Source organism: Phycodurus eques, chromosome 1 (assembly GCF_024500275.1).
Source record: "Phycodurus eques isolate BA_2022a chromosome 1, UOR_Pequ_1.1, whole genome shotgun sequence".
In the NCBI taxonomy this organism is placed as follows: Eukaryota; Metazoa; Chordata; class Actinopteri; order Syngnathiformes; family Syngnathidae; genus Phycodurus; species Phycodurus eques.
Window position 1 is genome coordinate 2,287,532 of NC_084525.1, and position 15,008 is coordinate 2,302,539.

General features: G+C 42.0%; 1 protein-coding gene across 2 annotated transcripts in view; it reads left to right on the forward strand.

Annotated features, from left to right (window-relative positions):
• The window catches only part of prex1 (phosphatidylinositol-3,4,5-trisphosphate-dependent Rac exchange factor 1), a 98,437-nt gene that overhangs the window by 52,685 nt on the left and 30,744 nt on the right, over positions 1 to 15,008 (forward strand). For both annotated transcript variants that reach the window (XM_061672172.1, XM_061672162.1), the window contains exons 11-15: positions 7,773 to 7,873; positions 9,227 to 9,330; positions 9,610 to 9,659; positions 10,646 to 10,721; positions 11,506 to 11,578. In XM_061672172.1, coding sequence (XP_061528156.1) covers positions 7,773 to 7,873; positions 9,227 to 9,330; positions 9,610 to 9,659; positions 10,646 to 10,721; positions 11,506 to 11,578 — 404 coding nt within the window. The remainder of the gene's footprint in view (positions 1 to 7,772; positions 7,874 to 9,226; positions 9,331 to 9,609; positions 9,660 to 10,645; positions 10,722 to 11,505; positions 11,579 to 15,008) is intronic.

Genomic DNA, 15,008 nt, shown 5'->3' on the forward strand with positions numbered 1-15,008 from the left:
TCTTAAAAAGGGGGACCACCACCCCAGTCTTCCAATCCAGAGGCACTGTCCCCAATGTCCACGCGATGTTGCAGAGGCGTGTCAACCAGGACAGCCCCACAACATCCAGAGCATTTAGGAACTCCGGGCGAATCTCATCCACCCCCGGGGCCCTGCCACCGAGGAGCTTTTTAACTCCCTCGGTGACCTCAAACCCAGAGATAGGAGAGCCCGCCTCAGAGAACCCAGACTCTGCTCCCTTATGGGAAGGCATGTCGGTGGAATTGAGGAGGTCTTCGACGTATTCTCCCCACGACTCACAACGTCCCGAGTGGAGGTCAACAGCGCACCATCCCCACTACACACAGTGTTGATGGTGGACTGCTTCCCCCTCCTGAGACGCCGGCTGGTGGACCAGAATTTATTCGAAGCCGTCCGGAAGTCTTTCTCCATGGCCTCACCGAACTCCTCCCATACCTGAGGTTTTGCTTCAACGACCACCAAAGCTGCATTCCGCTTGGCCAGCTAGTACCCATCAGCTGCCTCAAGAGTCCCACAGGCCAAAGAGGGCCGATAGGATTCCGTCTTCAGCTTGACGGCATCCCTCACCGTTAGTGGCCACCAACGGTTTCAGGGATTTCCGCCACAACAGGCCACAGCTCGGGTCGGCCGCCTCAGCAATGACGGCGCGGAACATGGTCCACTCGGACTCGATATCCACCGCCTCCCCGGAAACATGAGCAAAGTTCTGTCGGACGTGGGAGTTGAAATTCCTTCTGACAGGGGATTCTGCCATCGTTCCCAGCATACCCTCACAATACGTTTGGGCCTGCCACATCAGACCGGCATCTTCCCCCAGCACCGGAGCCAACTCACCACCAGGTGGTGATCAGTTGACAGCTCCGCCCCTCTCTTCATCCGAGTGTCCAAGACATGCGGCCGCAAGTCCGATGACACGACCGCAAAGTCGATCGTCGAACTGCGACCTCGGGTGTCCTGGTGCCAAGTGCGCGTGTGGACACCCTTATGCTTCTGTGTTGAGCGCACAAGTCCAATAACAGAACACCGCTCTGGTTCTGATCGGGGGGGCCGTTCCTCCCAATCACTCACTGTCATTGCCCACGTGAGCATTGAAGTCCCCCAGCAGAACGACCGAGTCCCCAAGCAGGAGCGTTCTCCAGCACCCCCTCCAAGGACTCCAAAAAGGGTGGGCACCCTGAACTGCTGTTTGGTGCATAGACACGAACAACAGTCAGGCCCCATCTTCCCATCCGAAGGCGGCGGGCGGCTACCCTCTCGTCCACCGGAGTGAACCCCAACGTGCAGGCGCCGAGCCGGGGGGCGATAACTATACCCACACCTGCTCGGCGCCTCTCACCATGGGCAACTCCAGAGTGGAAGAGAGTCCAGCCCCTCTCGAGAGGACTGGTACCAGAGCCCAAGCTGCGTGTGGAGGAGAGTCCGACTATATCTAGTCGGAACTTCTCGACCTCACACACCAGCTCGGGCTTCTTCCCTGCCAGAGAGGTGACATTCCACGTCCCTAGAGCCAGCTTCTCGAGCCGGGGATCGGATCGCCAAGGACCCTGCCTTCGGCCACTCCTATGGCCCCTCCCACAGGTGGTGAGCCCATGGGAAGGCGACCACAACTCACTCTACTTTATATTTTCCCATCTTGTTCATTTATTCTTACTTGATTGATTAGCCTAAACAAAAGAGTGTGTAGTGAACCTCTGACTGCATGGCTAATTTGCATAAGAGACCAAGCAGAATGCAGACTATGCGTTCCCGGGGACACGGTGGGGGATATTTTTATGTCTTGCGTTATCGCCATTTCAACTATATTGTAATAAACAGCCAGTACAGAGACGTGCTTACCACTTTGGTTGCTACGCTATGTTGCAATGACTTCTTTTCCCATTTTCTATATTCACTAGAACCCTTTTGCATCACAAAAAAAAATTAAAATAAGAAATGTCCTCAGATGCTCACTGTACCAGTCTCGTACAATGCTGAAACGTTGGATGACAAATTTTTGTGGATCTATAAAATTACTTTCCCCCAAAAAAGAATCATAGAGGATGAAGTAAAATATTGTACTAGGTTTCTGAAACCAATTCTTAAAAAACTCTTTGACTATAAGCTCAGGAATGCTATCATAACCTTTTTTTTAACTATGGCAAAAATATAGGCATTTTTTTTTTTTTTCAAATAATTGTCCAAGTCTAGGGTTAGGAAAGTGTGTTTCCCCCTTGCTCATCATACTCCCAAGATAATAAATACAAACTGTACAATCGCTAGCATTGCTCAAACAACAAGAAAAAGTGCCTGTTCATTTTTATACCTCACCTAACAGTCAAAATTCGATTAAAACATGATATAGCTTGGATACAACGGCGTTATAAAAGACAACAACAGTTTCTGCAGGCACATCACACAAAATGATCTAATTCCAAATGCATCACGTGCAGCTGAGATCGTCAGTCAATCCGTGCACTGGCTTGTTGTTGTGGTAATGAGAACCCTTGCGCAGCAAACCAGAACCACACTCAGGAGGTACAAAGTGCTTTCTAAATAGAAAAACTTTGGTCTTTAAGAACACGTTGACCTCTAATATGATGAAAGAACCAGAGTACAATAATATGATTTAATGAGTTGCGGCCAAATAAAACAGAAATAAATATAGTTCGAAAAGAGCGGGATGGTTGTGATGTGCCCCCCTTTAACTGAATATGCCACCATTCCGTTTGTTCCCATCGGAGTCCACTATTTTAAAACAGTAAGTCATAATTATCATGTTCTGCCCGTCCACTTGCATGTCACAGCTCAGTGCCAGCAGTTGCTTTGAATCGCGTTCAAACTGTAATGTAGTCAACGTGCGCTTTATGTCCTTCCTGCCAGTCCCCGCTGTCCTCACGTCATCACTCTGTCAAGTGCAGTTGACGAGTGCAACTCGCATCTGTCTTCCTGATGAATGCGTAGCGGCCAGGGTCTGCGCGCTTATTTAATTAAGCCGAGTGGCCACTTTGATAACAGCCTGTTGTCCTGATAACATAATGTCATCGTCTATCTGATCTCTGTCAGCGTTAATACACATGAACAGATCACATTTCATGTCTGTTTTTCTTTTTTTCTTTTTTTTTCCATGCCAGGGCATGGAAGACATTATAGTAATGGAAACTTTCATAGTCTTATTTGGTCCTTACTTCTTCGTGATAAGAAAAAAGACTTATGGAAATAAATGGAATCAGGTCCAAATTCTTTTAGGCTTTGGTGAATTCGATTGCCACAAGAATTCATTCAATTCAATGAAAACAACTTAATTCATCCCAGAGGGGCAACTGGGTAACACAGTTTATAAGCTTATACAGTAAAACAGCGCAACAGTATTGCAGTCATAGGATGAAACTAGTGAGTGACTAATAATGATAGTAGTTTATTTGTAGTAATTTCGCAAACAATGAAATAGAGTAGTTAGCGTTTTGGCACATGACCTCGCATCATCACTATGAATCGTTTGTCATTTTGTTTGTCTGTTTTTCTAAGAAAGAGAACTGGAGACTCATCACTTCTTTGGTTGGGTTTGTTTGACCCTCCATAACAAATAATAATAATAGCCAATTGACATAGAGGTTATTGTGATAACGTTATGACTCCGTCGTCGTCACATATAACCTGCCATTTTACGACATATTTCTTATCAGTGTGATCCTGATACGTACTTTACGATATCATCGCCAAAGGCAACCAAAAAGTTCTTAATCTACAGAATGTGTAATGAGCATTAGTCTGCCTGTTAATTTAACATGTGGTGAGTACAGTAACTTCTTTTGTGATTTTAATATTTCATAAGAGAAGACTGTGATCTAGGATCTTGTGATCCTCAAGGAAGTAAAGGTTTCTCTATGTAGGTTTTTACACACATTTGGAACTAAAAGGAGAGATGTGCAAAATTGTAATATACAATGTTACCGCTAAAGGTGGGAATACAAACTTTTTACACGACTCAAAATTATATGATGTTGTAAAAGTCGAGCTAAGAATCAGACACATTTTTTTTTACTGATGATGTGCAGACACAGCTTTTTTAAATACTGTCCTAAATATTAATATTGTGATATTTCCTAAAAAGGAATAAATATATAAATGATAGTTTGCACTCCTACAATTTGTGATGTGTTACGACTACATTATTTTATGGAGTTGCACATGTGCTTCTAGCAGAAAAAAACAAGTAGCTGTGGATCCCTTTATTTCCGATGATATGGGAATAAATATAACGACAAACAATTCGAATCTGATCAGATTAAAAAAAAATAATAATAAAAGTAGTCATTTAAATGTTTTATTTTATCATTTGAACATCCTTGGACCCTAATAAGGACACACAGTATACCACTTTACAGTACACCGCTAAGTGTCACCTAAATAAACAACATGCGTGAGTGTGTCCCACCGAGCCATTATCCTTGTCGTCCATCATTCACTGTGTGGTGATGGAAGGTTCTCTCTGTTTCTGTTACATGCGCACACACCATTAATCATGGTCATCATGCTAATTTCGAAAACCGCACTGTAACCAAATTTAATCTTGCATAGAATACACACATACTGGAGTGCTCCGTCAACGTTGATTAACAGCCACTGGCCTCGACGTGAACTTTCACATAAGAAGAGGCATCATGCACGCTACAACTGAACACCGACATAAACTGCACCTGGCTGCTCAGACAAAAACAAATTATGATCAAATGTGTCTTTTGTGCTGCAGGCTGTAGACAAAGGTTGCTATGGCAGATGGCCCAAGGTGTCCGCTCGCTTCTGTTGCATCCTCGACTTGCTTGCGCACACTTGCAGACTTATACCAGCTAGGTGTGAGTGCGCGCGCGTGTGTGTGTGTGTGTGTGTGCGCGCCCATGTGTGTGCGTGCGCGCGCACTAAAGGATCAGCCACATACATTACGCATTAACAGATACCTGAACCATTATCTAAATGTAAATGTTTTAAATTTGCGAGCAGGTTCACTTCAGCCTCCGTCTTAATGGATACAGGCGCAGTCACACAAACACAAACACACACACACACACACACACACACACACACGCGGTCCTCTCCTGCACTCAACTGATGTGAGCAGATTGATTGGATTCAGGAGCACAACGTCATTTTCTTTTTCATACATGCCCAATGCACATAGACTATTTATGTAAGACATAATAATTGAATTACATTTATGTACATATGGGTGTTTATTTGGGCGGCACGGTGGCCGACTGGTTAGAGCGTCAGCCTCACAGTTCTGAGGACCCGGGTTCAATCCCCGGCCCCGCCTGTGTGGAGTTTGCATGTTCTCCCCGTGCCCGCGTGGGTTTTCTCCGGGCACTCCGGTTTCCTCCCACATCCCAAAAACATGCATGAATTGGAGACTCTAAATTGCCCGTAGGTGTAAATGTGAGTGCGAATGGTTGTTTGTTTGGATGTGCCCTGCGATTGGGTGGCGACCGGTTCAGGGTGTACCCCGCCTCCTGCCCGATGATAGCCGGGATAGGCTCCGGCACGCCTGCGGCCCTAGTGAGGAGAAGCGGCTCCGAAAATGGAAGGATGGATGGATGGATGGATGGGTGTTAATTTGATTTCGGCCATTTTTGATTTTCATTTTTCTCAAAAATAAAATGTCACAAAAACTATATAGACCTACCTTACCTTCATTGTCATCTTTCTGTGACTCGGAATCTGTTCATGGCCATATATACAGATTTTTTTTTTTTATTCATTTATTTTTTTTATTTGGTCTTTTTGTCAGATACCCTCGAGAAATGTCATTACCGCCACAATGGCGTATTGATTAAAAATGGATTAATCTTGTGATGGTAATGACATCTCAAAGTTTTTAGCCAGCTGTGCTATGCTGGTAGAGTTAGCTTAAATGTTTCTTTTAGCTAGCTCGTCCTGTACAACATTTCATATGATGATCCAGTTTTTACAGGAAAATCTTTAAACATATTAACACTACAAGTTGTTTGGTAATGACATGCAATCAAAATATTATGTGACTTAAGGGTACAAATGAGGGAGAAAAACGCACTCTTCGAGTTATCGAAATGTCTGACTTCTCTCTGTCCTCGCATGTGCTTGAGTGACGAGACAAAATGACACAGGGAATTCAAGAATCGGTTTTTCAATCAACTCGATGGATCTGAAAATGGTCAATGTGGCGGCAACGACAGCAACCTTAAGGGACAGACATATTTTAGTCAAAAAAATAAAAGACAGAATTTGAAATGTTTTGTATATATGATGAGAAATCATTAAATCTATTATATTTTAAGGGATTGATGGTCAAAGTTACACCAGCATTTAGCATTTTTTTAAATAGAAAGGTAGAGCTTCATATATCCAAACCCTGTGCTAGGGACAGGGTGAAAACTGTAAAGTACCACCATAAAACCACTCAAAAAATGTCAAAATGTACTAATATTAACATGAGATTTTAGACAACACTTAGAATTTAGGCACACCCACTGCTGGTTATTGAAGAAAATCAATTCAAATCTATTTTTTTCTTCAAATTTTACATCAAGGACACAAAAAGGCCCGTCATCAAATAAACACCCATCGAGTAAGCGTGTGCATATGGGAATTCTGGGAAAGTATTGCGCCATATGCGGGTCAACAACATTGGATTTAATGGACATGTTGAAAGATATGTCGACCATAACTTACCATAAAACATGATCAATCTTAAAAACTGAGGGTAGAAGACACAAATATGCAATTACGGTGTACAGTATTCCCCTCTGCCAATGATATATTCTCATTTGGTGTTGATTACTTTGTTGGTTTACTTTATGCCTTGTGTTTTATGACAGGTCCATATTCCTTTTAGATTTGAACAAAGATTGATCATGAAGAAATGTATAATATAAAGTTTGACATAGATTTTCAACCACTTGTGCACGGTGAGCTGGAGCCTATCCCATCTGCATTTGGCCTTGAGTCAATCACTTTAATAAACAACATTTCACACTCACGTTCGCATCTAAGAGCAATTAAAAGTCTCCAAACTCAACATGTTTTTGTTTCTATTTTGTTGGGCTGATATGGGAATTTTTTCCATAGATCTAAAAATATCATCCGGCTAAGGACAAACTATTCTCTCGCCTTAGCGATTAAGATCCTGCATTGATTCCACAGGTGATAAATGTATAAGGTCTTGGTGGTGGCCTGCGCTCTGATTGCGCTTCTTGTTCTCTTGTTTTTTGTGCGTTTGCGGCATTGCCATTAGTGCACAAGAGGCATTTAGCGATCGATACGGCGGCCAATAATGCATTGCGCGTCTTGTCATATAGAGACAAAGCTTTGGGCAAAAAGATGCTTACTGGTCGAAACATCTTAACCTGCTTCACCAGAATGATTTTTTCACACTCGATGTTTGTCTTTCACATAGAATCCAACAGAAACGGTTGGACACTTTGCATCAAGTCGGTTTCTTTTGGCGCAGGATCCAAACTGCACCACAAATACTGTTGAGTCTTTACCACCCAAGTGAGCGGTGCCGCTGCATTACTAAAGATGCTTCTGTCTTTCCCGTGGTCTCATAGTGGTGCAATGTTACTAAACCCACCTCCACCTCAAGTCTATTTCTAATAGTGAAATGTGTTATTCCTGTGACGACCTACCTACCTCGAATCATCCTGCAAGAATCAAAATAAAGCAATACCGATATGTGTGTGTTTCAACTATCCTTTTCAAAAAGACCACATTGACTCCTTTCTCTTTCGTTCTAATCTCAGCGAGTTTGTATCGTGGCTGATTGAAAGCGGCGAGATCAGTAAACCCGACGAAGGGGTCAACTTAGGACAAGCCTTGCTGGAAAACGGAATCATTCACCACGGTGAGAATGCAACACAAATTTGACTTCCTCGCCCTCTTTGTTCTCTCTTGCCTATTTGGCCTTTTTTTTTTTTTTTTTTGTCCACCGACATACCAGAAGTATGTTTTTATTTATGTGCCACTCCAAGCACCTTATGTTTTTATTAGAATTCTTTTATTTATTTATTTATTTTACTTAGCATAAGCGATTCATTTTGAGGAAAAAATATTTGAGCCTTCATTGAGGTCTGCCCTTCCTGGGTGCTCTCGGTTAATCATGAATGAGTCTGAATATTAAAAATCATGCATATCCAAATTGGGGCGGCATTCTTCTCGTACCATTCTAGTATTATTCCCCTGCTTTATTTATTTGCGCAATATCTGAGCTTATATTTAAGGGAAAATGCTCATTTTACCCAAACCTTACCTTCTGTGCAATTTCCCCTCCACACTGGAAACTTTCTCAAGCATGACATTTGCAGTTCTACTTACTTACCTGAATTATGCATCGGGCAATGAAAGACAAACAAACAGCTATGAATAATGTATGAATCCAGTGGTCCACGTTTTTGCTCAAGTGTCTCTTGTCCATCGTAAGTGCACACCAGCTCCCAGAGATGTTATTTGCTTCCCATGGAAAATCCCCCTGAAGTCTGCCGTCACTGTGGCCTAGCTCCTGAGGGAGATACAGTGATGACATGCTGGCTTCTGTGGGTTAGGGTTGTGGGGGTTTTTTTTGGGGGGCGGGGGGCGCTCTGGTCAATAAAAGAGGTAGACCCTGAGAAGTAATTTGGCTCATGCACAAATGTAACATTTAGACGGAAGGCATTTAACATTTTCTGTAACAACCAACATCAGCTGTACATTGAGCACGTAAGAACTCAGCTATTCATTTGGCCAACTTTTAATGACACGTCACAACAACTATTTTCACGGTGCATTCCTTTTGGTTTATGAAAGAAATTAAGTCTAGACGATAAAAACCAGCAGCCTGTTTGTTGTGGTGTCGTCAGCGTTTGCCCAAATTGTTGTTACTTTCCAGTTTCTGTGACTCATTCACTTGAAGCGAGAATTATATTGGAATGCCCTAAATTGCTTGTAGTATGTTTATGGAGATTGGTGAACATTTGATCCCAGTCATGAATTTACAACTGCTGCTGTTTCCCCTAAAGGTATCGCCGAGCTTCTGAACACAGCATATACTTTATGGACGTTGTTTTTCCAATGAGATTTTATCAGAAAATACTCTTCAACCTTATCCGGTCCGACACGCTGGAATGATTCGGGATGGAAAAAGAATCTGTTCCAGGATTTTGAGAGCAAATATTTTCAACATTTTAACATGGCAGTTCTTCCCCCTCTGGTGACATTTCAGTGTCAGACAAGCATCAGTTCAAAAACGAGCAGGTTTTGTACCGTTTCCGCTACGACGACGGCACCTACAAGGCTCGCAGCGAGATGGAGGATATCATGTCTAAGGTATCTTCTTTACGTGTCACTTTTATCATCACGCTCTGTTTGTACTTTGTTGTAGATGAAAAATTACCCCGGTAATCGCTCCAGTGGATCCCTTCTGCCCCCAATTCCTGTTCTATAATCCGATTTGGCAACTTTAGGTCTGATACGCGCTCTCGAAAAGACTGGCCTCAGGGCACCGCCGCTAAAAAAATTCCAACCCCGAGGCCGTTTTTATGCTTGTTTTTGAAAGGTGTCGTAATGTTCTGTGACTCAACGGCACGTTCACATCTTCTCTTTTAGGGCGTCAGGTTGTACTGCCGCCTTCACAGCCTCCACACGCCCGTCATCAAGTAAGTACCTGCCCTCCTCTTGGTCACGTTTGGTTTTTCTCCCCGGATCGTTTTTTCACTTTGCACATATTCAGCCCTTCACCTTTCATCCGTCATACAGTATTCAGTAAGTTTGTATATGAATGACTCCTAAACATATGAAGGCAAATCACTGCATACCAGATGAGTTAGTACAGTATGTAATATGCACAAGCTTTTTAAATCCAGCATGAAATTGAAATCATATACTGTCCTACGTGTCCAATAGGTTTCACCCTTGTTGCGTAAAGCGAGAGCCCGCATTAAAAATCCGTTGAATATGACAAACTTCCCTCAAAGTACTAAATGATGAGAATAAATCATCGTTTGCAGTCCAATTTGTTATGTATGTTTTTGTATAGCTACAGATACGTACACAATACACGTTTATGGAAGTTACAGAAATATGTCAAAAATAACCTAACAAATCAGAGTGAAAAGAAATGTAAGCATAACATTTCCGGCGGCACGGTGAAGGACTGGTTAGAGCGTCTGCCTCCCAGTTCTGAGGACCGGGGTTCAATCCCCGGCCCCGCCTGTGTGGAGTTTGCATGTTCTCCCGGTGCCTGCGTGGCTTTTCTCCGGGCAATCCGCTTTCCTCCCACATCCCAAAAACATTCATTAATTGGAGACTCTAAATTGTCTGTAGGTATGAATGTGAGTGTGAATGCTTGTTTGTTTGTATGTGCCCTGCGATTGGCTGGCAACCGGTTCAGGGTGTACCCCGCCTCCTGCCTGCAGTTAGCTGGGATAGGCTCCAGCATACCCGTGACCTTAGTGAGGAGAAGCAGTGCAGATAATGGCTGGATGGTTGGAAAACATTTCCCCAAAGTAAGGCAAGTATCCTTGGTTCTGAAAAATGTAAAAAGCTTTTGTCCTTTGTTTCACTTGACAAATGCCAACTTCTTGATTGCACTTGCATTCTGTGGAAAAATAGGTTTTTTGCTCTTGTTTTTGTTTTCATTTAGGGACAGAGACCATCATTTGAAAACTTTTAAATCAGTGGTGCCTGCTTGCAAACTCGTGGATTGGCTCCTCTCACAGGTAATGCCATAATCTGTTTCAATTAAAACAACAGTAAGGAATAATGATTGTTTTGCTCCAGGGCTCCCCTTAGAAGTATTGTATTACCTTTAAGCATTTAAATCACAATGAAGAGACAGAGGTAAACAAGCATTCTCAGAAACTAATAAACTATCCAAAAAGCATGCTAAAACAAACATTGCATTAAACACAATATGCAAATAATTTGGAAGCAGTTTTTCTAACGTTTACATATTTCTTCTTTAAAGCAAACCTGTTGGTTAACATTTAACGAAAACAATTTTTACTCAAACTTTTGCTTCAATTGAGTGTGGTATGATTAACCATTTATATTTTGCAATGTGTCGCTGCATGTAATTTGGTGGCTTGGTGATGAAGTGCCGCTTCCCAGAGTGAAAATACAGTCAATTCTTTGACTGTCTTGACTTGATTCTTGGAGTATGGGGTATCTTGGCAAAAGTGGAGATTGTTTTGAAGAGTGGAAAAAAGACACAATATGTCCCCTATGATATTGAGGTCATACTAAGTAGTGTATACTGTCTGTTTTTTTTTTTTTTTTTTTTTTTTGTAATAATCTAGTCAACTCATGTACTGATTTGACCTACACATACAGTAACAACCTCCTAATGTTTCCTCGATTTTCTCATACGTATATTGAGTAAACTCCATCATGTTGAGTGCAACAAATATTTGAGGCGCAGAGGTTTGTAAGCCGCTGTGCGTCAAGCTGTGTGAAGATGTAAACGGACGTTTGATGGTGACAGTGTGCGTCATCGTTTCCCAGGGTGACTGCTCAACACGAGAGGATGCAGTGATGCTGGGCGTGGGTCTCTGCAACAACGGCTTCTTGCATCACGGTCAGTTTTGCCCCGGCTCACACGCGCATTGATCAAGTCTGCTTGTCCACGTGACTTTCCAATGCAATTTAGTCAGATTTTGGACAGAATAAATCATTGTAATTCTGAGAAAATTCACATATTTCAATGATGACTTGAATTATTTGATGAATATAGGTTATGTAAATAATACGCCTACCCTGTTGTATGATAATATCTCTAAGTGTTTTGAAACGATAAATAGTCTGAATGAACATAGTCAGAGGTTCCACTACTGCTTTTATTCTGGCAGATTTGCAAATCTTTGCCCATTTGCGACAATTCAGTCCTAATTCCGTTTCCTAATGGTTCTGCTTTGCATCTAATTAGGTGTACATTGTACTGGTGTAATCATCTACTCCTATAGTGTGTTTACGCAGACACCAATTTCAGGCGTGGTGCCAAATTTACGCGCGCAAGAGATGGTTGTTAAAAAAGTTTGCAAAAAGATGTAACGGCACACAGTGTGATGTTGATCTTTTTCTGTCTACTCAAAGAGGTCAAAAAGTTCAGTTTTTTGTTGTTTTTTTTTTTGACAGCCCAATAATGTTTTCTCTGAAAAGTCCAAGTGTCAAAGCGATTTGCCAACTGGCTTGCAATTTGAGTGTGGTCGAAATGCCAGAGGAGAGAAAAATATACGCTTCAAAATGATCCATGGTCACGTGGACATGAATTTGTGTGCCTACTTGAGAAAGAATACGTCATTTTACACTCACGACCCACCCAATAAAAACTGACCTTAGAACAGTTTTTGGTTCTGACCTTAATTTTGGGAACAGATCCCTAAAGAAAAAGCATGTGTCTTAAGCTCAGTCATCTTTTTGCCCACACTGTAGTATGGTTAGGGTTATGGTTAGGCCTTGCCTCCAGCCCAATATGTTGAACATAAACAGCATTAGCAGTGTATCGCAACCAGATCTTGTTTAGTTAAACTACAGTGCCGTCTGGGTCATTCCGCTGAACCGTGACATCTGTCTTAAGGCTGAATATTAACTGGGCATCGTCATTAGCCGTTACAAAAGTGAAGGCCCATTGAAAGAAGTAATGTTTGATTGATGAGGACTGCCGTTCATTGTGTTTTGAAAAAGGACATATTTACAAGGGGGTCTACGCTGAGGTTCCATTCCTACAGCGGCGACGTTAAAAAAAACCCAAAACAAAGATCGGTCGACTTTTTATGTTTTCATTAATTACAGTTTCTGTGTGAAATCCCGCTAAATTCTTGTAAGAGCAGGCTGCACACATACATGTATGTCATGCACACGCCCCGCTACCGTCTGTTTTGAAGAGTCACCTGTTCCGGCGTGTCCGTTTTTTCTTTTCTCCTTCAAGGTCACCATTCTCTTCTCAGCCACTTTCACCTTTGTCAGCACATCTGTCGCCCTTCACCCAGTTCTTCATTCCTCTTATTTTTCTGTTGTCCTTGACTCTCTGCACAGTGGTGCAAAACAGAGGCAACGTGATTACTTCGAAGCAAAACATTGAGCTGTAGAAGTCTGTGTGTGCCACACCGCCTTCACTTAAACATGATCGTCGGCTTCAGCGTTACCCTTAACATCGTAATCTTAACTTTCAAGATAAGACTCATACTTTCAGTCACAAGTTACTTTGCTTCTATAGACCTCTACCCAGGCAACTCTGGAAATCAAGTAGTGAATTGACAGATCCGGAATTTCTAGAACAAAAGGTAATAATATTCTTCAAAATCAACAAATAAAATCTTATCTGATCAATGTACCTGGATCTACATGAAAGGTGAAGCGTGTAAAATCTTGTAACGGAAAATAAAAAAAATCTGTGCTTCTATTGAATTATATAAATGAAATGTGTAAGTAACTAACTAACCCCAACACTAAATTTGAACACGAGTTCCAGTCGATAATAGTCCACTGTGATCCTGCAGGTGGATTTTTGGCAGTCAAAAGATGTAACCAGGCAGTCACAGGTAGTTAGTTATACAGTTGCAAGAAAAAGTATGTGAACCTTTTCGAATGGCCTAAATTGATCATAAAAATGTGTTCTGATCGTCATGAAAGTCATAACAATAAACAAACAGTCTGTTTAAACTAATAGCACACAAACGAGTATGTTTCCTTGTTTTTATCGAACACAACATTACAGCATAAACGTTCACCGTGCAGGGTGGAAAAGGTATGTGAACCTGGATTTGATAACTGGTTGACCCTTCTTTTGCAGATCAGACCCGCACAACGGTCGGCAGGAATTTTGGACCACTCCTCTTTACAAAATTGTTTCATTTCTCCAATATTCTTCAGATGTCTGTTATGAATCGCTTAAAGTCATGCCACAGCATCTCAATCGGGTTGAGGTCATGACTCTGACTGGGCCACTTCAGAAGGCACATTTGTTTTTTGTTGAAGCCATTCCGTTGTCGAGTTAATTTTGTGCTTTTGGTCGTTGTTCTGTTGCATCACCCATCCATTTTGTTGAATTGCTGTCTTGATGAACTTGGGAATTCATTTCCCCCTTGATGGTAGCAATGCGTCCAGGCCCTGTGGCACCAAAGCAGTCCCGAACCGTGACGATCCCTCCACTAAACTTCACAGTTGGGATGAGGATTTGATGCTGGTTAGAGATACTTTTGTGACCCTTACTCGCTTTATGCAAATGAACTATTTTTAATCGCAGGTCTTTAAAGAATTATTTTGTGCAAGGTATTCTTCACATCAGGCAATGCTTATTGAGAGACGGAAACTCCAAACTGATGTTTTTATCGCGCAGGGCAGCTTTAACCAATACCACCAGTCTCGTCGCTAGGTTGGCTGAATCCAGACTCCCGTTAGCTCTTGAAGTAGTCATTAGCTTAAGGGTTCAAATACATTTTCCACCCTGCATGTTTTACATGGTGTGCCTATAATAAAGATCAACTCATCGAATTGTTTGTGCGGTATTAGTTTATGCAGACTGTGTTTACATGTTGTTGTGATTTACGTGATGACATTTTATGACTGAGACAAATGTAATTCCAAAGGGCTCACGTACCTTTTCGTGCAACAATAAAATGTATTTGATGAATACCGGTTTCTGGGCTAAGTTGTTTAGTTCTGCAGTTGTCATTTCCATTTTCCTTTTTCTCCTCGTCGCTGATACTTTTACAAAGACAATCCGCTGTAATTGGAGATAGTGTAGCACATTCCAAAGGCAAAACAAAACATTTAAAATCGCATGTAAGAGATGTTGCATTTTGGTGCTGAAAGCCACAATTCTGATATCAGTGAAAGATGCCCGTTCAGTTCAAAATGTTTGTGCTTATATTGTTGCAGTTGAGCATCAATGTGTGTTGCATAATTTTAGTTTTTGAAACAAACAGGGTGCTGCACTCCCTCCAGTTGAATAATTGTCGTTATGAGGCCTCAGCCTTTGTGATTCAGAGGAAATAACTCACAAGGCC